Raw genomic sequence first — 24,480 nt, forward strand, 5'->3', positions numbered from 1 at the left:
ATAGGAAGGGCACTGGGGGTGTTGTGCAGAATAAGGCTTCGACGTGACGTGCTGTTTTTTTGTAAACTGCTCACACAGTGGTGTGTGTGCGCGTGTGTGTGTGTGTGTGTTTGCGTGTGTTGTTTGGAGGTTTGGGTACAACTATGTGTACTGATGCAATGCTCTCATTTTTGGTGGGTTGATTGTTAAAACCTTCCAGGAATTACACCTAGTCCCTGATTCCACTTCGACGTGTGTGTGAGGCTTAACCCGTTTTTCCATCGCGGCCACTTTAATGTAATTCTAAATAAGTATTCTGGGTGCCTGATGTCCATCGGTGGGACATGCAAAAAAGCAAATGCAAGTTTACACAACTGATTACCCCTGCTTATGAGACAAGAGGAAGGATTTGAAAAATCTATGTCACCCCCCCACCGCTGCCATCAGACCCGCTCTGACCACCAGTTTTACTCGAGCACTTAACTAAACTAAAATGCACTTTGGCCCAGACCAGCCCACAAAACGTGGGACAATCGTTGGCATTTAGAATTGTGACAAAAAATAAATAAATAGAAATTGCATCCAAGCCAATTAACTCTTCCGCCATTAAACCTTTTATTTTAATTAGCTTTATCCTTAAAAAAAAGTGTTAAACAATAAAACACCGTGAGATGCAGCCTTTAGGCAGGCATTAACAGACTAATTCTAAAGTTTACATTTATGTTTGATGTGCAATAAGTGCAGCTTATTTCGTCTCATCCGATCTTACTTATACATTTGGAGGAAAGCGCTTATCTCGTAATTGCATTCAAAATGCGCCCACCCATGAGAGCATTAGCGAGACCTGTTCCTGACACGCACGCCTGCACACGCATTCACGCACGCACACACACACACACACACAGACACATTGAAACACAGACCATTTCTTTTTGTAACTGGGTAAAGGAAGCTATTGAAGGATTCTCTCAGGTAAAAGAGCATTTTCTAATAAATGATGATGAACCTTAGATGAAAAGCCATTGTTAGCTCATCTTTTTTTGTCTTCTCAATTCACAATCCGCAATGTGCTTTTTTTTTTTTTTTTGCATTTTCCTGTGCTGTGCTCATCCGTCAGATCGATGGGGGTGTCCAGGATTTGGATCCCGAGTCTCAACCCGCTACGAATAAACCAGACTCTCTTTGTGTTCTTAACCTTCAATGAAAACCTGCTTCTTAACACGTGGAGGTCGGAGGGTGCAGCCTCTGTCACCTTTATTTGGTTGGGTGCGTTTTTTTTGGGGGGGGGATATGTTTCTGCACCAGATGGAGACCCATTCCTGTCAGAACATTACATGCATCCCATTATCATATATCACAGGTTTGCCTCGAGGAGCTTTAGAATCCGCCTCCATCTTTACAATTTTCATTCAATTCAGGAAAAACTAAAAAAGGGCACAATTACCATTAAATCCGGCGATCGATGACTCGATCAGGTATTTATCTGCTCCAATCAGCCGTGATGTGAACCCAGCACCTCCATGGGAACGCCATTTTTCAGGCATGGTGCATGTCGAACTCAAGGACGCCGGCGCGTGAATGCATTCCCATTCATCTCCATGCGAAAACGTGCACCTCCACAGCTGCTTTACTCCAAAGGAACCTGGACCGTTTGTGTGTGTGTGTGTGTGTGTGTGGCTTTTGGAATTAAGTTAGGCTGCTGTCCCTCCTCTGTGCATGGCACATGGGCTACCTATCTCCTGAGGGATCGCTGCAGGTAACGTAAAGCTTTCCTCATTAATGAGGTATAATTCCGCTCAGCCACACATCATCCATCTGAATAATCATTCGTATGACCCGTTCAGTCATGTTCGCATCACCAGATCTATTGCACTCCACCTCCTATTCACTTATACAGTATATAGGTGAGTTTGCTTACATGCATGGGAAGGCTGATTGGCACCTCATACCTGTTCCTCAGTGGGACGAGTCGGGTAGGGGGCCAATACGCCAGCTCTTTAAAAGGAGATGGAGAACACTGATTGATTTCATTCGTGTTAGGCCAAAGACACATGAATAATTAAGCACGTAAAACACAAGCCGTTTGCGTCATGCACCATTTACCCAGCAAAAAAAGGGGAGTCGAACTCACGACCGCTTAAGATCATTTAAGGAGGGCCGTAAGGAGACCGAAACAAAAAGTCGAGGCCGGGAGAGGCCAGACCGCCAAACGTTCTACTCTGTCTGATCACGCAGGCTATCATTGCTCACCTTTTCCTGGCGGGAATGGGCTTCCACAGCGCCGTGAAAACACACCAGGTTTTGCTTTGTCTTTGGTTTTATTGGGGCCAGCCTATTTCCAAATTGAGCATCGCATTTTTTTTTTAACTCTAATCATGTGACCGAGTGCACAAAGACAGATGTGCAGCCTTGAGCGTTCTTCTTTTACGGTGAACGCGCCCCCCAGTTGTGCATCCGGCGCTCTCTCACCCCGTCAGCTGACGTCCAAGCCGGGCCCAATCCACTCTCGGCTGGGGGGGGGGGGACTTTGTTCTTTGTCCACAGGCATGTTCTATTTTTGGTGTGCACAGTCTTGTCTTTGTGAAAATGCACTGATTTGGCATGTCCGAAACGAAGGCCCGTGCATGCGTGTGTGTTTCAACCTTTGCGTCCGCGTTCTGTGTGTGGATGATGCGCTGTTGGTTTCCATGGCGTTCACATCATCCCATTGAGCCTCTTTGCTTTCTTTCCCAGGACCCCCCCCCCCCCCCCCCCCCCCACTCCAAAGCACCTTTTGAGGCCGCGGTACGTGACAGAAGTCTGCAAAACAGAGTCTCTGTCACAGACTTGTATGATTTCCTTTGAAGAATGTAAGTGCTACTGTGTTCAGCAGAGTGAAAAGCAGGGGGGGGGAGGGGGGGTCTCTAGTCATTTACACGTGGGAGGGGCAGAGGCAACGTGCAAGACGAGGATGGGTGTTATTTCAATGAAAAGTCTGCAACGACTCCCAGACTGTTGCTCGCTGAACAGAGTGGATTTCTTTTTGCCATCCAGGCAGTGTATTTATTAATTGTTGTTATCTTTACAAATGATGGCCTTATTGTAGCCCTCCTCCTCTGTGGTTTTGTTCTGCAGCATCATTTTAGGAACGGTAGAGGATTTATCAGGACGGTTCGCAGTCGGAAACGTGCATCGGAAAATAAGCAGCTGGGGATTCCCAAGAGTGATTATTAGCTTATGACAATACGCAATCTCAAACGACTTTACGTGTGGATTGACAGCCTCTTTTGGAGCAAAGTGCCAAATGTTTGGGGGGTTGATGCCGCTGTCCCATGTTTGAAACAGCTGCCTTTTACGCCAAATCCCAAGATGGAACTAAGAGCGCTTGTGGAGCGTGGTGTGGCATCAACTTATGAGTTGATTATCATCTGTGAGTTGATTTATAGTCGTCGGGGTGTGTATATATATATATATATATTTCTTTTTTATAAACGGCTGGGAAATGACACGCCTAGACAGCTAAGAATGTACACAAATTAGCTCATCTATTAATAGTCCGTTAATCATAGATATGCATCAGACATGAGATTAATCATACAAATATCTAAGCTTTGGGAGATCTGTGCTTACAAGACAAATATGCAACGCTTCGTCAGGTTGAAAATGAGCTTTGAATCGGTTTCAGAACTGCTCAGGTTTGATAGCCCGGCCTCAACGGGTGCTTTTTCCCGCCTCTTTCTTCCCTGTGCTCGCCATCCAACGCATCCCCTCTGTTCTGTCCTACATCCCGAGAGACTACACAGCACACATTCCATCTCACCTGCGGCACGTAAACCCTCTGCAAAAAACCAGAGGGGAATGCTCAGCCAACTGTGAAATCTGACGAGAGGGACCACTCTGTAGCAGGTCCGAACCACTTTCCACAGCACCAGCAAGTCACCATCCAGCACCTCTTAGAGGCTCCGTGTCCGCTGGAAGCGTCCTCTTTACTTCACCGCCTCTATGTTTACAGCAGGAAGAACTCGTGTTGCTTGTATTTTTTATTTTTTTGCAAAAACACCACGCTTTAAAGCGGCATCTTCAGCAGCAGGATAGATGTTTCATTAAAAAGCGGACTCAACAGGTTCTATGTCTTGTATTCAGCAGTCAGTGCTGGTTGGTGTTTCCGTGTCAGACTAGATTTCTAGATGGGCTTATGTTGTAAAAATGTCTGTGAGCTGTGTCTGTCTGTTTTCACAGTTACTGTTTTAACACACTGGTGCAGTAGAAGCGGATGAAGCAGAAAGTGGATGATAATTCAAGAAAAGTAAACGATGAAGGTGGGAATATGTGGATCCCGATTAATCGCGTTGGCATGAACAGCGCGGGTGTCTTGATTTATCATGAAGATTCAACTTTACAAGTCTGGATCGTGTGTTTAAATGGAAGCATAGAAAAATCTACGTCAGATGGAATTTGATTTCTTCTTTCTTTTCAAATCTCTATTGTCTCTCTTTTTCTTTCTTTCCTTGGATGCTGGAAGGTTGCTGTTCAACCTGCTCAGTACATTTGTGACGATGGAAACACATACTATAACGTCAAGATTTCAAACCAGCAGTAGATGTTTAACAAAATGGGGAAAAAATAAACTTGCAAATGAGCCATATCTATTTATAGATAGAGATATGGCTCATTTGAAAGTTTATTTTTATATATCTATATCTCTAAAGTATATATATATATAAGAACCAACAGCTAATACAGCTTTTCTTACTTTTGTATCACTCCGTCAAGAATTCCTTGCTTCACTGTGACTGCAAAGGCTGCTGGGAAAATTGTGATGTGTTCTGTAGGTCACTCAGGGGTCACGACCTGACCGGTCAGGATCAGGGTTAGTCAGAAGGTGCCAAAGACTAGATGTGAGGTCTTTCTGTCAACCTGTTGCCACAGATCTCAATGCAAACTATAATTCAGGCTTGTCGCGTTTTTTTCTGAATGAAATGTACGAAAGGAAGCTTTGTCGCCCGCCCTGACCTGGGACTCGGATTGTGCATAAATCACACCTGAAACTCATAAAATCCATTACAGGAAGGATGTTGAAGCGAATAATCTTTGCATAATGTCACTAAAAAGAAAAGTTAAAGTTGTATAAACCATCAAGCGGTGGTTGAGAGAGGTCTTCCTTGAAGTTTTCTTCTTTCCTCCCTGTCTGGGGTGAGTTGTGTGCTCAATGCTGCCCCTGGTGGCAGCTTGCAAGCGAGCATTTATTCCCCCCCCCCCCCCCCCCCTTGTAAGACTCAAGGAAAACTTTGTGGGATTCCCCAAACTGCAAAAGATTGTCAATTATATCCCACAAATGGCCCCATTTTGGACTCTGAGAGCCTTTTAAATAGAAACACCTACTGTGTGGCGACTTTAGAGATCCTTCTTGGAGCAAAACATGACGACTAACTGTTCTTTCCATCTTCAACATTCTTGCCTCTGAGTTTTGTGAGTTGCAGAAATGTCCTGGCTTGAGATATTTTGAGAGCTCATACAAAGCCAAAGGGAATAGAAATCCAGATGAGAATCTGTAATGAAATAAGTCATTGTTCTTGCAGTGCACTGCAGAGTTAGCAGATACATCATAGGCAGTAGTATCTTGCAAAGCAGTGGCGAGGAGATGCAGTACACAGGGAAACATATGGCCATTCACTGTACTACGAACAGATCTCTACTCTTTATGTTTATATCCAGAGGTGCCAGATAATACACACTTTCAGGGTAAAAAAAAAAAAGCAGTTTAAAGTACTTTCCGTTTATTCAGCGGACTTTTTCTGTGACTGATAAAAGTATGCAGGATACTACACGACAAGCCACAGACAGCCTCCTGGTATCTGGTGCAGATTGAACCAGACGATTAAAAAAGTATGTGAAATTCTTCTTATGATTCTATTTTTTATTATGATAATTGCCATTTAATTCTCAGATGTCGTCACTGTCACAAGCATGCAACGCAAGGAACAATATGTAGGACTTCAACTCGCAAACAAAGCACAGAGCATTTAGGCAACAGTTTGGGTTCACACATACCCCCCCAAAATTTACTGTGACACCTCCATCACACCGATCCCCTCTACACCCCCCGGGTGTCATGGGGGTTTTTTGTGGTGGGCTGCTTATGACAGTTCCAGACAATCAACGTGTTTTTAAATGTTGATGTGTGATTTTTTTTTTTTTTTCTTTCCAATCTTTGTTTATGGTCAGGGTTTTAAAGGAAGATATTTTTATGGTAATTGTTGCTGGTCTATTTGACTAATATATTTATGTAATAAATATGTGACTGAATTGACATCTCACTGGCTCCTTTTGCCTCTCAGTTGTCCAGCCAGCTACATCATGTGCTGAACGGGTTTTCATTAATGTTCTAATAAATGAAAAAACACAAAAACTGCGTGTTGCTATCGTCTCATTGTCTCCGTGTGTCTTTTTTAATCTCTAATCCCCCTTTAAGGACAAATGCATCAGATCAACCTCTATTCTCTTTCTTATCCTCACATTTGTGACTCTAAATAGTTCAGATCAGAGAAATATATTGTTTGAGTTCATTTGCATTATCTCACAGGTTTCAGATGTATGAAAATGCAAACATGCTGTGCACCATAATCCATTGATGATCACGTAATCCTACTTAGATTGAGGACAGCTATATTTTCGGTAGCATGCAGCTAAATGATGCAAACTGGGCGGGCTGGAATGACGGCTAAATGAAGAGTAAGCAAGGTTTGTCTGCTCATGTCTCTCCATTTCCTGTCTCGACTTATTGACAGATCGAATCAGGAGTCGGTGACGTTTCCTAGTGGGAGTCTGCCTCTTCATAATTCGACTCTGACTGACACGTCGCTGCACAGACGGGGAGACTGTTGGCTCACTCAAAAGTAATAATAATCGAAACTCGCTTAATTTATATCACGTCTGCTGGTGATGTATTGAACACCCTCGATGAGCTCCAGCTGTTTCTGTCTGCCAGATGTTGCTGAACAAATGACATGGCGCATACCTTGCAAATCTTCGTGCCACGGTTTGCGGTTCGTACTTCTGCTACATGTCGGGGCAAGTTGGATTAGATTGAACTGAGCGGCTCGGTAAATCATCAGAAGCCTGTCGCAGGCCGAAAGAGTCCCAGTAAAACGGGTTCAGTTGCTCACAAAGAGATTCCAGGTTGGAATCCGACCTGCAGCAAAGGGCAAATAATGAGAATGAGGAGGTGGAGTAAAGGTCTGCAGGTCGACAGTCAGTTGGTTGGAGCTGTGGCAGGATCCTCGCTGCTACTTCCTGCCAGACGTTAGTGTGTGGCAGCTGATGTGACTTCCTAAATAAGTGTCCTTGTGTAATAATTTGGTGTGGGCAGGGTGGATCTTTTCACATGGAATCTGCCATGTGGGTGGAAGCTGTTGTGGGGGCTGTGATCTCACAAAGGCAGCTTTTCCGCCAACCAATCCCTCGCTGTCTGTTTGGACCAAAGCCCAGCCCCCTCAGATCGCCCTCCTCCTTCTCTCGCTCTCGCTCTCTGTCATGCGTGTCATATACATACACCCCCCCCACACACACACACACTCCAGGCTCCGGCATAGTAGGAATTTTCCACTCAACAGCAGGAGAACATTGCAGCCAGCTGCACTGTCAGTTGCAATGTGTGGCTGAATCTCACAGACTGTTTGCCAACACCCCCCGTTTTCTTCCAATCCTCTTCCGATGGCTTCCCCCCCCCCGTGCATGAATAAGCTGCTCTGTGCATTTAAACCAGGAGTGACACTCCTAATCTGTCTCACCAGCATGGCCACTAAGAGCATCATGCAAACACAAATGTGTGTTTAACAGGACAGTGGACAAGAAGACTCCAAATCCTAGTATCCTGTGGGGGGGGGGTTTGCCGGCCTGCTAATACCTCGCCCTCCTCTCCGTCTCCCCCCAGGACTCTCTTCCTCTCTTGACACAATCTCTTTTTAAAGAATCTGCTCCAATAGTGACTCCGTTTTTATTCCCCCTCCCCCCCCCCCTTTTATCCTCTCTATTTCTCAGTTCATCTAATCCTCAGTGTTTCTGCTCCGCCAAGTAAACCATGTGCAAAGACAAATGGCGGATTGAACATGGACCATGTGTACATTACAGGCCTCTTATGTAAGTGTGGTGCCGACTCCCCCCCCCCCCCCCCTTCCTCTGGCCGCTGCGTGTCCCTCGGGCCTCTGGAAATCAGGTCAGGTGAGGACGGAGGGAGAGAACCGCTGTGGACAGGTGAAGAAAAATAATCTATACGTTGCGTTGGACGCCGACACCGCCCGAGGTGTGCAGCGATGCAAATGGATGCTGAGAGTAATAAATAGAGTCTCCATGAATCCAAAGAAGCGGCATGGGCCACCTGTTTGGGTTTAGTGTTCCGGACGGTGTTTATCGTCTATTGTTATTTTAAATAGACTTTTCCCCTCCTCTTCCGTGTGCCCCGCGTGGCCAAAAGTATGTGGACACGTCACCGGAAGCCCTTCAAAGGCTGAAGTTTGGATTAGTTTATAAAGCCTTTGTCTGCATTTCCGTTAGTTTCTCTAATGTTCACAAACACGACACACTATGTTTAAACTATAGATGTATAGGTGCGAGTGGGGGGAGGGGGGGGGGGGGGTGCGGTGCTTAGGTTCTGGCTCAATCGCATCTCCTGCTGCAGCTGCGTTTACATTATTTAATTGACTTGTACTCAGAGAAACTGAAAGGCTGCACGTGCATTTGTAGAACCAGAATGTCCATCCATGCAGTAGATTCTAGAGCGCTGCTGGCGTCAGGAATAAGTCATCCTTCTTTGCATTTCACCGTATGTATGGCGCTCATATGCATTCAAACAGGTTTCTATTTGTTCTATGACATAAAAAGCATTATTATTTACTTTAAACAGAACAGAATAGAATAGAGTTGTGGTCCATACATGCAGAGATCCTTCATGAATTTCCTAGCATTGAGACCGTGGGAAATTTAAAAAAAAGATGCTTTGAGTTGGAAAAGATGTCATGTGGGACATCTGTGGAAAACGGCCTCCTGGGAAAGAAGATATTTTCAAGATGAGGAATTATTTACCGTAAGTCAACAGTGGAAATCACATGCATGTAGATTGTGTGCTTTTTAAATAGCAAGACTGGGAATGTTAGAAATGAGATGTGAAGGAAAATAATAACCACAGAATGCAGAAGTTCTGTGCTTATAATGCGAGGAACCGCAAGACGCAGATAGATGTAACCTCATGGGTTAACTCATTTCAATTTATATTAGAGGAACATGTGAACGCTGTCTCGGTCAGGATTGAAGCGATAGTTTGCAAATTATGGTATGATTACAGGCGAGCATTGATAAATGGGGATTAAAAAACTGAGTTCTGAGAGGAGAGAGCCTGTGAGGCACCAACAGGGGGGGATATGTAGATTAAACAAACGAAGAAAAGTTTATGTGCGAGGGTCCAAAGGGTCAGTGAGCTGAAGTATACAGAGGGTTATTCCAGGACAAGGTGGGAGAAAGGCATGTCTTCCATGTCCTGGATACCAGTTTGTAGTCCTAACATAAACACAACGCACCTTAAGATAACCCTGACTGCAAATGCAAAGCCACGTAATGTGCAGGCTTGATTTACCAATCCTCACTTCTCTTTCAGTAAAACACACGAAGCCTCCGTGAGCCAAAAGCCCGCTGGTAAGTGCAAAAGCATGAATCATCACTGCATGCGGTGACACTTTGTGTACTGGCCAAGATAAAAACCTGAGATAGGGTTGTAGCATAAGCCTGAGCTAAGTATCCAAGATCGCACGGAGCAATTCGCTGCAATAAATTGTGTGCATAGCGTAAGCCAGAGTTCATATCTTGTGTCATTTCTGTGCTGTTTTTACTCCTTTTCAAGGGAAAATTGTAAAATCATCCACCGCTGTACTAAAACAAGTGATCCTTCAGTGACATCAAAATGGTCTCACGCCAATATTAGAACTGAAAAAAAAGCCAGTCTGTCAGTGCCCCTCGGCTAAAGCAGTGGTTCTAAACAGAGGGACTTATTTGGAAATAGATCATACCACAATGGAATTAATTTACCAAGTTGGCAAAATGAAAAACTGAAACTGCCAACGTTTTAATTTCATGTTATGGCAAAGTGCTGGAAAAATACAAAAAAAATTCTATCTGTTTTTTTTGCTCAAAATGTTTCTTCTTTACACCAATACATTTTTTTTAATTTAAACTATGATAAAATCCATAAAATGACATCCATGTTAAACATCAACCCATGGGAAGATTTTGGAGCAGGGCTGCACAGAGTGTTCTCTTGACATGAGAGCTGCAGGAGGTCAGGAACAACTGGGGTACAACTGTGTAGGGGGGATTTCTCAGTGGGACGCACCTTTTCCAAACAGTTGCCACAACGTCAGAGCACACAGTTGTATAAGATCTTATTTATGCTGTGAAATTAAGAATCCCCTTAATATGTAAACCACAAAAAAGCTTTTACACTTTAGGCACATAAGAGCATAAGGGAATGAGAAATATCCCTTTTCTGCAACTAAATTATCTTAAAATTGCAGCGATACTAAATTCTTTATGGCATCCCTGCAAATGATTTAGCAACAAGGCCATGCTAGACATAATGTAGCTGTTGTCATCCACCCAAAGAGCCACATTTAAGCCTCTAAGCATGCAGATGATTACATTTTTAGACACAGTTGTAGATGGTGCTGCACATCATCATATTTTAGATCTGATGAAGGATGCATTAAACATTCTCGAAAAGCATGGACATAACACATTCCATAAAAATAAGTATTTCAGCTTATTTTCATCTTTTATTTAACAGATCATGTACCTCACTTGTGATATGAGGAAAATTACATATAAGTACAGTTTACTGCCAAAACCTAAATGACAAATTTAATTTATTATAAGCCATAAAATAATATTAGATACATATGCTTTGATGACATTAGTATTGCTATTGTGAATATATTCCCAGGTGTTTTACCGCCATCGTGCGGGAAAGTCTGGTAACAGCAGCTAATGATGACGTAATATTGGTGCGAGCCAATAGCGAGGCACGCACGATTCAGACGGAGACGTCCAATATGTCTGCCGTCGTTTTCCTGCTCTGAACAAAACAAGACTCGAGGAGAATGGCTGACGTCGGAGTTGACGAGCTATCGCAGCTTGAGTATTTGTCTCTGGTGTCTAAAGTCTGCACGGAGCTCGACAACCACCTGGGAATAAGCGACAAAGACTTAGGTGGGCATTTTGTTACCGAGGATAGGTACGCGATACGAAAGCTAGGCCAAATAGCTACCTAGCTAGCTAGCTAGCTGTTGCAAGATATCCATAGTATGATGGGTTAAACTAGCACGTTTTGCTAAAACATAGAATACTTTTCTGTTTGTGCTCTCTTAATTCTTATACTTAATTCCAACACTGGTTTAGGTCTTTGCCGACGTCAGGCGAAGACGTGAACTTCAGCAACGACGTCATTTTCTCTGTTAATTGTCCTTTCATGGCTCCGCAGCGGAATTCGTCATAGACCTCGCTGAAAAACAACAGACGTTCGATGGATTCAAAGCTCTTTTGCTCCAAAACGGAGCCGAATTCACAGTAAGTTTCAGGCTAAATGCTTCATTAAATGGTCATAATTTAGCCAACTTTCACTACATCAAATATTCTATCTGTTCTGTTTTGCGCCTTCCAGGATTCTCTCGTCGGTAATTTGCTCAGGCTCATTCAGACTATGCGACCTCCATCCAACGCACCGATCAGTAAAGGTAACTTAAAGAATCTTTTCTACATTTATTTTCAGCCGTTGACCGTCCCCACAGCCAAGTCACTGATTTGCTGATACTTTTCAACATTGGGAACTGGGAGTTGAAAAACTATTAATGACCCTTCTCGTTTCAGTTTCTGAAGATTTGGCCATGCCCAAGTCAGAGAAGGATAAATTGAAGGAGTTGTTTCCTGCACTCTGTAGAGCAAATGATCCAGCGCCAATGGTATGTGGCTGTAACACATTTTTAATAGGCGGTATTGCCACCATTTTAATAATCCAACGTCCTTACTCGTGAATAAGAAAGAAAAAGACATCTTCTTTGTTTTATTGGACTGTGCCGCTAATATTACTTGTTCTTTTGACGTTCTTAGAAGATCCTCGATGAGGATGATGTGAAAGTAGCAGCTGATGCCATGAAGGAGCTGGAGATGTTTATGCCCAGTGTCAGTGGAACGGACTCCAAAATCAGCAAGAGCAGGTAAGATGATTTTCCTGAAATCAAATATTTCTACAGATAAGTGTTGTATGATCTTTTTTAAAAAAATATATGACAGTTCTACTGAAATTTGCCACGTAATGTCATTTCCAATCAGCCCTGTTCAGATGCGTTTCAATTTACCCTATTTAATGTGTGTGTGTTTGTTTTTCCTCTCAATCTCGCAGGTCTGAAAGGAGCAGACGAGCCAGTCGGAGCCGAAGCAGAGAAAGAGATCGGCACAGAGATCGGGAAAAGGACCGGCGGAGGCGCCATCGCTCTCGCTCCAGGTCCAGATCTCGCTCTCGAGAGCGTGAGCGCGAGCGCTACAGAGACAGAGAAAGGGATCGCGGCAAAAGAAGAGAAAAATCTTCCCGTCTGAACGAGCGCTCGCCGAGCGTCAGAAAAGACCAAGACAGAGACTCCGACCGTTGGAAGGACAAACATGTGGACCGTCCGCCTCCAGAGGAGCCTTCCGTCGGCGACATCTATAATGGCAAGGTCACCAGCATCATGCAGTTCGGATGCTTCGTCCAGCTGGAAGGATTGAGGTCAGTACGATCAGGATGACTCCTGTAGGGTTCCGCGTTCCAGTCTGTTGGTCTGTTCATAGACGCGTTCTGTGTCGTGCGTCTCGCCGCAGGAAACGGTGGGAAGGTTTGGTTCACATTTCTGAGCTGCGCCGGGAGGGCCGCGTGGCCAACGTGGCCGATGTCGTCAGCAAAGGCCAAAGGGTCAAGGTTAAGGTGCTTTCATTCACGGGCTCCAAGACCAGCCTGAGCATGAAGGTGAGCAGGATTCTGAGGAATATATCCGTTCATAGGAGCGTAGTATTTGTGTGTAAAACTCGGAAGGTGGATTTTCTTACACAAGAGCAAGTAAAAGTAATAAGCCGTAAAATAATCCTTGTTTTTGGTCAGGATGTGGACCAGGAGTCGGGCGAAGACTTGAATCCCAACAGGCGGAGAAATGTGGGCCCGGACGGAGGGGAAGAGACGTACATGAGGAATCCAGACCGGCCGAGTAACCTGAACCAGGTCCACGCCCCCGAGCTGGAGCAGGACGACACCCTGGAGCGCAAGAGGCTCACGAAAATCTCTGACCCAGAGAAGTGGGAGATCAAACAGGTAGGGTCTATGGAGCGTTCATTTCTAGACGCATCGTGTGAGTCATTGTTTCCTTTTACATGACAAGCCTCGTGCTCTCTTCCTGCAGATGATTGCTGCTAACGTCCTGTCTAAAGAAGAATTCCCCGATTTCGATGATGAGACGGGAATCCTTCCTAAGGTTGATGACGAAGAAGGTAAGACTTGAATAGTTTTCTGCCAACGAATGAAGGCGGTGAACGTTCTCGTGAAATGAACCCGTCGACGGCTGCTCGTTGATTTCACTTTTTCCCATCCAGATGAAGACTTGGAGATTGAGCTTGTTGAAGAAGAACCTCCGTTCCTGAGGGGGCACACGAAACAAAGCATGGACATGAGTCCTGTCAAGATTGTCAAGGTACAGTTGTCTGAACACGTCCTGCTAATGATGAAGCCATCGTTAACGTTGGCGGTAATTTAGGCGGATAGTGAAATATTTAGAACAATTATTATCTTTAGGAGAATTTCATTGTTTGTCGAACCGTCTGAGGAGATGTTAAACGCGTGTTTTCAGTGAATGGTGGTATAAACAGCATTTTGTTTTCCCTCTGCCTGTAGAATCCGGATGGCTCCCTGTCCCAAGCGGCCATGATGCAGAACGCTCTGTCCAAGGAGAGGCGGGAGCTGAAGCAGGCGGCGCGGGAGGCGGAGATGGACTCCATCCCCATGGGGCTGAACAAACACTGGGTGGACCCGCTGCCAGACGGTGAGGAGCGATACGGTGCCGCACACCTGATGGTCGGAAGTCACGGATGGGGTTTTGAAATGATCTTAGGAATTAACTTTACCCAGATTGTCATTAAATATATATTACATTGACTGGCCAGATGTGGCGTTCGGGATATTGATTATTCAGCACCTTTCTCCCCGTTCCGTTTCTTTTTTCAGTTGACGGTAGGCAGATTGCGGCCAACATGAGGGGCATCGGCATGATGCCCAACGACATCCCGGAGTGGAAGAAGCACGCTTTTGGAGGCAACAAGGCCTCCTACGGAAAGAAGACGCAGCTGTCCATCCTGGAGCAGAGGGAGAGCCTGCCGATCTACAAGCTGAAGGAGCAGCTCATTCAGGTTCGTTGAGATTCGGAGGGAGCGTCTCCAGAGGGCTGCACCTCCTTCCATCTGTTTTGTGCCGGTTTGTGACGCTCCTCTTCGCGTCGCAGGCTGTCCACGACAACCAGATCCTGATTGTGATCGGAGAGACGGGTTCTGGTAAGACCACTCAGATCACCCAGTACCTGGCGGAGGCCGGCTACACCACCAGGGGGAAGATCGGCTGCACGCAGCCCCGCCGCGTCGCCGCCATGTCGGTGGCCAAGAGAGTGTCGGAGGAGTACGGCTGCTGTTTGGGACAAGAGGTCAGCGATCCGACCTTTATTCATCGCGTGCGATCGCAAAGACGCGTTCTACTTCCGGGTTAACCTTCGTGCTCCGTGCTCCAGGTGGGCTACACCATCCGTTTCGAGGACTGCACCAGCCCCGAGACGGTGATCAAGTACATGACGGACGGCATGCTGCTGAGGGAATGCCTGATCGACTCGGAGCTGGGCCAGTACGCCATCATCATGCTGGACGAGGCCCACGAGAGGACGATCCACACCGACGTTCTGTTCGGCTTGCTGAAGAAGGTAAGCGGAACGGGGAGAGGGAAACCCGCCGGCCGGCGCGTGACACGAGTTCTTCCTCCCGCAGACGGTGCAGAAGCGCACCGACATGAAGCTCATCGTCACGTCGGCGACGCTGGACGCCGTGAAGTTCTCCCAGTATTTCTACGAGGCGCCCATCTTCACCATCCCGGGGAGGACGTATCCGGTCGAGGTTCTGTACACCAAAGAGCCCGAGACGGACTACCTGGACGCCAGCCTCATCACAGTCATGCAGATCCACCTGACCGAACCTCCTGGTAAGATGGAAAGGGGGGGGGTCTTTGCAGCAGCAGTCTTGCGATCTTGAAATACGAACCCGTCCTTCGTCCCTCCGCAGGTGACGTCCTGGTGTTTCTGACGGGACAGGAAGAGATCGACACGGCCTGCGAGATCTTGTACGAGAGGATGAAGTCTCTGGGGCCCGATGTCCCTGAACTCATCATTCTGCCAGTTTATTCTGCTCTTCCCAGTGAAATGCAGACCAGAATCTTTGACCCTGCGCCGCCGGGCAGCAGAAAGGTGACGCCGCTGATCCAGTATTCTGCACCGACGGGGGCCGATCTCTGACTGACCTCGCTATTAGCCTTCGCGTCTTCATTTCCCTGCAGGTGGTCATCGCCACGAACATCGCAGAGACGTCTCTGACCATCGATGGGATCTATTACGTCGTGGATCCCGGGTTCGTCAAGCAGAAAGTGTACAACTCCAAGACGGGCATCGACCAGCTGGTGGTGACGCCCATCTCGCAGGTGACGTGTCTTTCAGCGGATAAATGGCTGTTCCCTGAGCAGCTCACTGATTTGTTTCTCCGTTTATCTTCAGGCCCAGGCCAAGCAGAGGGCGGGTCGGGCCGGCAGAACCGGCCCGGGGAAGTGTTACAGGCTCTACACTGAGAGAGCCTACAGGGACGAGATGCTGACCACCAACGTCCCAGAGATCCAGAGGACCAACCTGGCCAGCACCGTGTTGTCCCTGAAGGTACCGCCGCGCGTTTCCTCGTCGACGGAACGGAGCCTTGTGGGGCGAATCACATGTACGATATATCCGTCCCCCCGTCCCCCCCCAGGCCATGGGCATCAACGACCTCCTGTCCTTCGACTTCATGGACGCTCCTCCTATGGAGACGCTGATCACAGCCATGGAGCAGCTCTACACGCTGGGCGCTCTGGACGACGAGGGCTTGCTCACCCGCCTGGGGAGGAGGGTGAGGACTGGATTTACTTTGATTATTCCGATGCAACGAGAGGGACTTTTCTAATCTTGCCTGTTAAATCCTCCCCTTCCCCCCCCTTTAGTCTGGGTGCTTATTTTCTCTTTCCGTGCGGTGGGTGTTGATCTTTTTTTTTTCTCTTCCAGATGGCGGAGTTCCCTCTGGAGCCGATGCTGTGTAAGATGTTGATCATGTCCGTCCATCTGGGCTGCAGCGAGGAGATGCTGACCATCGTCTCCATGCTGTCTGTGCAGAACGTCTTCTATCGGCCTAAAGTACGCCCGCCGCGTCACGTTCTGTTTAACTTGCGTTATTTATGTTCATGTTCCGTGTTTCTTTAATGAGTCCTGTATTTAATATTTAATAGTTGTTCTGAACTTTCCTCGTCATACTCTGGTGAGGTGTTTCTTCTTGTGTCGGTTGGATCCGGTCGTATTTTCTTCCGTTCTCTGTCTCGCTCTAAAGGACAAGCAGGCCTTGGCTGACCAGAAGAAGGCGAAGTTTCACCAGCCTGAAGGCGATCACCTGACCCTGCTGGCCGTCTACAACTCCTGGAAGAACAACAAGTTCTCCAACCCCTGGTGTTACGAGAACTTCATCCAGGCCCGTTCCCTGCGCCGAGCCCAGGACATCCGCAAGCAGATGCTGGGGATCATGGACCGGTACGTTGCAGCAAAACGGGGAATGTTAGCAACTGAGTGTCAAATGGAAACTTCCTGACGAGCCTCCCGACTCGCTCCTCTCTTGTCTTCAGACATAAACTCGACGTGGTTTCTTGCGCTAAAGCCACAGTTCGGGTCCAGAAAGCCATCTGCAGTGGATTCTTCAGGAATGCAGCCAAGAAGGATCCTCAGGAGGGCTACCGGACCCTTATAGACCAGCAGGTGGTTTACATCCACCCCTCCAGTGCTCTGTTCAACCGGCAGCCCGAGTGGTACGACCGCGACCATCAGCCAATAGAAACGACGTCCTCGGACACACACGAATGGCTTTGTGGCACGTTTTCTCTTTGATCCTCAGGGTCGTCTACCATGAGCTGGTGCTCACCACCAAGGAGTACATGCGGGAGGTGACCACCATCGACCCGCGCTGGCTGGTGGAGTTCGCACCCGCCTTCTTCAAAGTGTCCGATCCCACGCGTCTCAGCAAGCAGAAGAAGCAGCAGCGCCTGGAGCCTCTGTACAACCGCTACGAGGAGCCCAACGCCTGGAGAATCTCCCGCGCCTTCAGGCGACGTTAATGTGTGTGTGTGTGTGTGTGTGCGCACGAACGCACGTTCCCGACAGCGATAAACTGGTTGGCTTCATACATTTCCCCCCCCAGCAGCAAATATTGGGACCTTTGCCACCTTGTTGCTTTGTGGCGCTGCGCAGGAACTTAAAGGAAGCTGATTTAAAGACAATCTTCTGTGAGGAGAATATGTGGATTATTTTTAACTGGAAATTGTAGTTCTTCATCCTCATTAAATATTGTTTTCTTAATCCTGTTGGTTTTTGTCTTGACTATAGATGAAGTTGTAGCGCAAAACTAACTAAAAAAATAAAGCTTTGAAAATATCCCTGTTAAATTAGAAATATGAAAATACCAAAAATATTGATATAATTTCACAGAATAGTATAAGGGCAGCAAGAAAACGTTTTTGGTTTTTTTGGGGGGGTAGGGGGTGAAAATTAGCCTAATGTGCTGAGTTGCACACCAGACTAGGGAAATAATAAGCCCAGTGCGCTTCTTGGGCGACAGGGGGCGACAAACAGCGAGACGGGGCGCTCAATCTGAAGAAGAGAAAAATAACAACGTCCGGTTCCGGTCCAAGCACCGAGGTAAACAGTAAAAATGGCTGCTCTTGACGAAATTAAGCGTCTTGAGTATTTATCTTTGGTGTCCAAGGTGTGCACGGAGTTGGAGAACCATTTGGGAATAAGCGAGAAAGATCTCGGTAACGTTGCTTTTACGCGACCGCGTCGGTCGCTCGTTGCGCAGCTTGCTAACTTGTTGCTGTTCAATAAAACAATTGGTTTGTGTCTGAATGAGCTAATTGCCGGTTCTGCTTTTGCAGCTGAATTCATCATCAGTTTGGCCGAAAAACACCAAACATTTGAGGAATTCAAAGCAGTTTTATCTAAAAATGGAGCAGAATTTACAGTAAGGGTGTCGCTTAACAAACTTTCCCTTTTTATGTTTTTTATTATCTTTTCTAAAATCTCGTGTCTTTTTCAGGATGCATTCGTTGGTAATTTACTTAGACTTATTAATGCCATGCGACAGCTACCATCCACCAGTGAAGGTACAGACATTTTTGTATTTAATTATCTTATTTAATAATGCCTTAAAGTTGCCACAACTTGCCCCTGTTTTAAATAAACTCAAGATCAACTGCTAAAGGTTTAATTTTAAATTGTGCCATGTTTTACAGCTCATGAGCCAAAGAGTGAGAGGGACAAGCTGAAAGAGAAATACCCTGCTTTATGTAAACCAGATGCTTCTGTGTGGATTGTAAGGCTAATTTGCTCCCTTCCGAAATTTCAGATCTAAAATCTATTTCCTGTTTGGAATGTCTGCAATGCTCTGAAAAACATATTTCAGAGATGTATTGTGATTTTCTTTTGTCTCTGTCAGATCCCACTGCATAATACAGATGAAGAGGATAAGCAGGTTGCAGAAGCAGCTATGAAGCAGCTTGAGATGTTAATGCCAAACTTCTCTGGAGCAAGCGACGATAACGGGTGATTAGAAATATAATTTTGTCCCAAAAGTGGACCCTTGTCTAAACTGGCACCCCTTGCTAAAACAAGACAACAACGTTTTAGATCTGAATTACCTCTTCATAACCAAAACAACCGTGATAAAATGTTGCTTTTGCTCATCAGGCCAGTCAAGCCTTCGCGCCGTGAGCGAGGCCAAGTCACAAAGAATAGTCGTAAGCGAAATCCCTCTCCTACATCAAACACTCACGAAGGAGAAATAAATCTCAAGCGCAGAAGGAAACGCTCTCGCTGGAGTGACCATCCGCCGAGCCCACAGAGAGATGATGTCGGAGACAACGGAGACAGACGCGTGGATCGACCCCCGCCAGACGAGCCGGTTGTGGGGGACATCTACAGTGGAAAAATCAGTAGCATTATGCAGTTTGGCTGTTTTGTGCAGCTGGACGGCCTCAGGTTGGTGAGGAGCGTGTCAGCATGAAGAGGTTTCCGTTGTTTTTATAATGATTTTAAATATTGGAGTTTGCCGTTATTTGTAGAAAACGCTGGGAGGGCCTGGTGCATATCTCTGAGTTACGCAAGGAAGGCCGTATAGCCAACGTGGCTGACGTTGTCAGCAAAGGTCAAAAGGTGAAGGTCAAAGTGCTGTCGTTCACTGGAACCAAAGCCAGCCTTAGCATGAAGGTGAGTCATGTAAATCCAGGCGACTAAAATCACTCTAATATCATGTTGATATTAAATAAAAGGTCAAATAAATGTGCTGTTTTATGTTCTAAAATTTCACTTAAAAACCATTCCGCCTGCATTTGTTTAATATACGTTAATTCATGAATAAAACATGCTTTGATCTGATATAATGACGTCTACGTGTTGCCAGGACGCTGACCAGGAGACGGGAGAGGACCTGAACCCCAACCGGAGACGGAATCTGGATACTGGAGTCGGACACGAAACCATGAGGAACCCTGACTGCCCTGTTGCTGGCAGCGTGCTGGAAGTACAGGAAAACCCGACGGTGCGGAAGCGACTCGCCAAGATCACCGACCTCGAGAAATGGGAGATTAAACAGGTATTAAAAGGAAATCAGAAATGTGCATCGTCAGACGGATTCCTTCAGCCCCCAGCGATGACGCGTCACATTGCTTCTGATTTCATTCAGATGATCGCAGCCGACGTGCTTCCTAAAGAGGAGTATCCAGAATTTGACGAGGAGACGGGAATCCTGCCCAAAATCGATGACGACGAGGGTACAACTCTGCGCTTGGCTCTAAAGTTTCTGCAAAAAATGAAAACTATGCTGTGCGAATAATAATACTCCTGCGTCTACTCCCTCTGCAGATGAGGAAATGGAGATCGATCTCGTTGAAGAGGAGCCGCCGTTCCTGAGAGGACAGATCAAATGCAGCACGAACATGAGTCCAGTTAAAATAGTGAAGGTACATCCATGCTTAGCAGGCTGGAGGGGGCTGACGGACCGGTTCTGTCATGCCAAATTGAAATAACTACTATTTAGGAACAAAATAAGAAGTCGAGGTTGTGACGTTGCTGGTTTGCCTCTCTGTGGTCCTGCTGTTGTTTCCATTAGAATCCGGATGGCTCCCTTTCTCAAGCAGCCATGATGCAGAGCGCTCTTGCTAAGGAGAGGAGGGAGCTGAAGCAGGCGGCTCGAGCAGCAGAGATGGACAGCATCCCTACTGGGCTCCACAAGAACTGGATCGATCCGATGCCCGACTGTAAGGATCTCCGGGCCTTCATTTATAAAATGTGCATCTCCCCGATATTACGATCACTTCCTGTGATTTCCAGGCACGAGCGTAAAAAAAAAAAAATAATTCTATGAACATGACCTCTAACTTTAAATTAATCAAAGGCAGTGCATGATCAGTCAGAGATGGATTTCAGCCACGGCAATTACGCTGTTATATTGTTACCACAGCATGGCTGGAGATGAATATCTGGCTGCCCTATGACATAATGCACGGTGGCTTCCGTAGCCATGGGGGGGGACATCAGAGGCTTTACAACTTCCTTCCAGCCTCTGACTCATAGCTCAATGCAAAAAAAAAAGAAAAAAGAAGAAGCTCTTGTGAAGTTAATTATGGTTGCAGTTCATCTTGATGAAATAAAGTAGCAGATCCTCGGAGGTTGGGCTCGATCTTTCCATGTTCGCCGTTTCTCTCCTGTGCAGACGAAGGAAGGCAGATTGCCGCCAACATGAGAGGCATCGGCGCTCTGCCTCTCAATCTTCCGGAATGGAAAAGATACGCTTTTGGTGGAAACCAAGTGTCGTACGGCAAGAAGACGGAACTTTCCATCCTGCAGCAGAGGGAGAGTCTGCCCATTTTCAAGCTGAAGGAGCAGCTGGTTCAGGTATGAATGGTGAAAGGAACACCTGGCTCTTTGGAGGTATTATGCGGAACATGAACGATTTCCCCAAAAGCCATCCGTGTAAAAAAAAAAACGCTTAAATAACGGTTACTTCCGTCTTTTGGCAGGCTGTCCACGATAATCAGATTTTGATAGTAGTTGGAGAGACGGGTTCTGGTAAGACCACTCAGATCACCCAGTACCTGGCGGAGGCCGGCTACACCACCCGGGGGAAGATCGGCTGCACGCAGCCCCGCCGTGTCGCCGCCATGTCGGTGGCCAAGAGAGTCGCAGAGGAGTACGGCTGCCGTTTGGGCCAAGAGGCGAGTCGCCTCCTCAAGTCTGAGCAGGGACTTCTTACTGAACTCCTTTCCTCCTTTGACTTTTGATTCATTTCCTCGCTCTCAGGTGGGCTACACCATCCGTTTTGAGGACTGCAGCAGCACAGAGACGGTGATCAAGTACATGACGCATGGGATGCTGCAAAGGGAGTGCCTGTTGGACGCCGACATGAGCCAGTACTCCCTCATCATGCTTGACGAGGCCCACGAGAGAACCATCCACACCGACGTGCTCTTTGGCCTTCTTAAGAAGGTGCTCGATGTGACACAAGCCCACGCATCGTATTCGCCGATGACCTCATTCCAGAATGACAACGTTGACTCCTCTCTGTCTCTTAGACGATACAGAAGCGCAGAGACATGAAGCTGATCGTTTCCTCCGCCACTCTGGACGCCGTCAAGTTCTCTCAGTATTTCTTTGAAGCGCCCATCTTCACCATCCCGGGAAGAACCTTCCCGGTGGAGGTTCTGTACGCCAGAGAACCGGAGACCGACTACCTGGACGCCAGCCTCATCACCGTGATGCAGATCCATCTCACCGAGCCTCCGGGTACGGTTTCTCTATCCGTCCCTGCTATGAGAAACGCAGCTCGTCTCGGTGAAACAATGATAAAGGTGATGTTTGCCGTTCCCAGGTGACGTCCTGGTGTTTCTGACCGGGCAGGAGGAGATCGACACGGCCTGCGAGCTCCTGTACGAGCGCATGAAGTCACTGGGACCGAATGTTCCGGAACTTATTATTTTACCAGTTTATTCTGCGCTGCCGAGCGAGATGCAGACGAGGATCTTTGACCCCGCGCCCCCAGGCAGCAGAAAGGTGAGAGAATGCACTGGAGAGGTTCCCGTACTTTTAAATCTAAGGGTTTTGTTATTGTGTGATTTAGAAATGCAGCAAAGAAAAAAAAAATGTTAAAGCTTAAGGAGTAATTAATTCCCTCCAGGTCATAATTGCCACAAACATCGCCGAGACGTCGTTGACTATTGACGGAATCTACTACGTGGTCGATCCGGGCTTCGTGAAGCAGATTGTGTATAATTCCAAGACGGGCATCGACCAGCTTGTAGTGACTCCCATCTCACAGGTATACCGCGACTATTACAAGCTGGAAGTGGATGTTTATACACACTTCTACTGGCGATCCTTTACAATCTCCTGCGTCCGTTTTCAGGCCCAGGCCAAGCAGAGGGCGGGTCGGGCCGGCAGGACCGGCCCGGGGAAGTGTTACAGGCTCTACACTGAGAGAGCCTACAGGGACGAGATGCTGACCACCAACGTCCCGGAGATCCAGAGGACCAACCTGGCCAGCACCGTGTTGTCCCTGAAGGTAAACGCCGCCACCAGCCCTACGTCCTTCCCTCTGACCGCCTCTGGGTCAGGATGCTTGCGATGCGTCGGTTACGCTGATTGGCTCTCGGATCGTTTTGTCCAACCCAACTTGCAGTCTTTGGTTTGATTGGTTCTCCTTTTCCAGGCCATGGGCATCAACGATCTCCTCGCCTTCGACTTCATGGACGCTCCTCCTATGGAGACGCTGATCATAGCCATGGAGCAGCTCTACACGCTGGGCGCTCTGGACGACGAGGGCTTGCTCACCCGCCTGGGGAGGAGGGTGAGGGGAACCTCCTCAGTCAGACTGTCGCATCGTAATCTTCAGACGGTATTTGCTATCTCGGTGACGTAGCTGCCGCTGGACTGAACAGTGGCGCGTCTCTCTGGTCCAGATGGCGGAGTTCCCTCTGGAGCCGATGCTGTGTAAGATGTTGATCATGTCCGTCCATCTGGGCTGCAGCGAGGAGATGCTGACCATCGTCTCCGTGCTGTCTGTGCAGAACGTCTTCTACAGGCCAAAGGTACGTCGCAGCAAAATACCCGACGAGGGTTCCGTTCACCTCCCAGAGTTACTTCTGTCACATTTATTTTGATTCTAAGAAAACAACAGTTCAATCCTTCCGTCTTCAGGACAAGCAGACCCTTGCTGACCAGAAGAAGACAAAGTTCTTTCAGCTTGAGGGCGACCACCTGACCCTGCTGGCCGTCTACAACTCCTGGAAAAACAACAAGTTCTCCAACCCCTGGTGCTTCGAGAACTTCATCCAAGCCCGTTCCTTAAAGCGAGCTCAGGACATACGCAAGCAGATGCTGAGCATCATGGACAGGTGCGTTTGATTTATCTCTGCGGGATCCAGACGTTTCTGTGTCGGATTACGCGTGACATTTTTAGAAACATTAAATACTCCTCAGACACAAGCTGGATGTGGTGTCGTGTGGGAAAGCAACGATGCGGGTCCAGAAGGCGATTTGCAGCGGCTTCTTCAGGAACGCCGCCAAGAAGCACCCCCACGACGGGTACCGCACCCTGATCGACCAGCAGGTGGTGTACCTGCACCCCTCCAGCACTCTGTTCAACCGGCAGCCTGAATGGTAAACGTGAAGGTTTTCTTTTCCCAAAGGCAGTTCGTAGCGGTTTGTGATTTATCACTATGGAAACGGGCCCCTGATCATTGGCTTTGTTCTCTCTGCACTTCCTGTAGGCTGGTCTACCACGAGCTGGTGCTGACTACCAAGGAGTACATGCGGGAGGTGACCACCATCGACCCCCGTTGGCTGGTGGAGTTTGCTCCGGCCTTCTACAGAGTCGCCGACCCGACTCGCCTCAGCTATCGCAAGCGGCAGCAGAAGCTGGAACCGCTTTACAACCGTTACGAGGAGCCCAACGCCTGGAGGATCTCCCGCGCCTTCCGGCGCCGTTGAACTTGGCCGTGATTGCAGACGCGAACTCTAAATGCGCTTTTAATTACCCGTTTCTTCCGTTTGTGTCGCAGTGGAATATTTATTCAGTGCATCAGGAAAACTTGAG

General features: G+C 47.3%; 2 protein-coding genes across 2 annotated transcripts; both read left to right on the forward strand.

Annotated features, from left to right (window-relative positions):
* Window positions 1–11,054: 11,054 nt before the first annotated feature.
* Window positions 11,055–17,668, forward strand: LOC137910136 (ATP-dependent RNA helicase DHX8-like). The gene is given in 23 exon segments (XM_068754564.1): window positions 11,055–11,211; window positions 11,483–11,568; window positions 11,663–11,735; window positions 11,869–11,960; window positions 12,109–12,215; window positions 12,401–12,763; window positions 12,856–13,000; window positions 13,133–13,339; window positions 13,428–13,515; window positions 13,618–13,715; window positions 13,916–14,063; window positions 14,246–14,427; window positions 14,520–14,714; window positions 14,799–14,984; window positions 15,049–15,259; window positions 15,340–15,521; window positions 15,611–15,751; window positions 15,825–15,980; window positions 16,069–16,206; window positions 16,359–16,487; window positions 16,678–16,874; window positions 16,967–17,146; window positions 17,233–17,668. Coding segments are annotated over 23 exon segments (3,681 nt in total). The 3' UTR covers window positions 17,453–17,668.
* Window positions 17,669–18,045: 377 nt separating this feature from the next.
* LOC137910137 (ATP-dependent RNA helicase DHX8-like) lies at window positions 18,046–24,465 on the forward strand. Its single transcript, XM_068754565.1, has 23 exons — window positions 18,046–18,148; window positions 18,269–18,354; window positions 18,430–18,496; window positions 18,626–18,705; window positions 18,829–18,935; window positions 19,080–19,370; window positions 19,454–19,598; window positions 19,792–19,983; window positions 20,074–20,161; window positions 20,253–20,350; window positions 20,500–20,647; window positions 21,103–21,284; window positions 21,410–21,604; window positions 21,690–21,875; window positions 21,962–22,172; window positions 22,258–22,439; window positions 22,564–22,704; window positions 22,792–22,947; window positions 23,095–23,232; window positions 23,345–23,473; window positions 23,583–23,779; window positions 23,865–24,044; window positions 24,155–24,465. Exons 1-23 carry the CDS (start codon window positions 18,046–18,048, stop codon window positions 24,372–24,374), a joined length of 3,522 nt encoding a protein of 1,173 aa, XP_068610666.1. The 3' UTR covers window positions 24,375–24,465.
* Window positions 24,466–24,480: the final 15 nt, after the last annotated feature.

Source organism: Brachionichthys hirsutus, chromosome 21 (assembly GCF_040956055.1).
Source record: "Brachionichthys hirsutus isolate HB-005 chromosome 21, CSIRO-AGI_Bhir_v1, whole genome shotgun sequence".
Classification (NCBI taxonomy): domain Eukaryota; kingdom Metazoa; phylum Chordata; class Actinopteri; order Lophiiformes; family Brachionichthyidae; genus Brachionichthys; species Brachionichthys hirsutus.

What these genes read in the sequence shown, in the direction of transcription:
- LOC137910137 (XM_068754565.1), top strand. Translation starts at nt 18,046, where the DNA reads ATGGCTGCTCTTGACGAAATTAAGCGTCTTGAGTATTTATCTTTGGTG. An exon ending in AGAAATGGGAGATTAAACAG is followed by an intron (nt 19,984 to 20,073) that starts GTATTAAAAGGA and finishes GATTTCATTCAG; the next exon opens with ATGATCGCAGCCGACGTGCT. An exon ending in CGCCCCCAGGCAGCAGAAAG is followed by an intron (nt 22,440 to 22,563) that starts GTGAGAGAATGC and finishes AATTCCCTCCAG; the next exon opens with GTCATAATTGCCACAAACAT.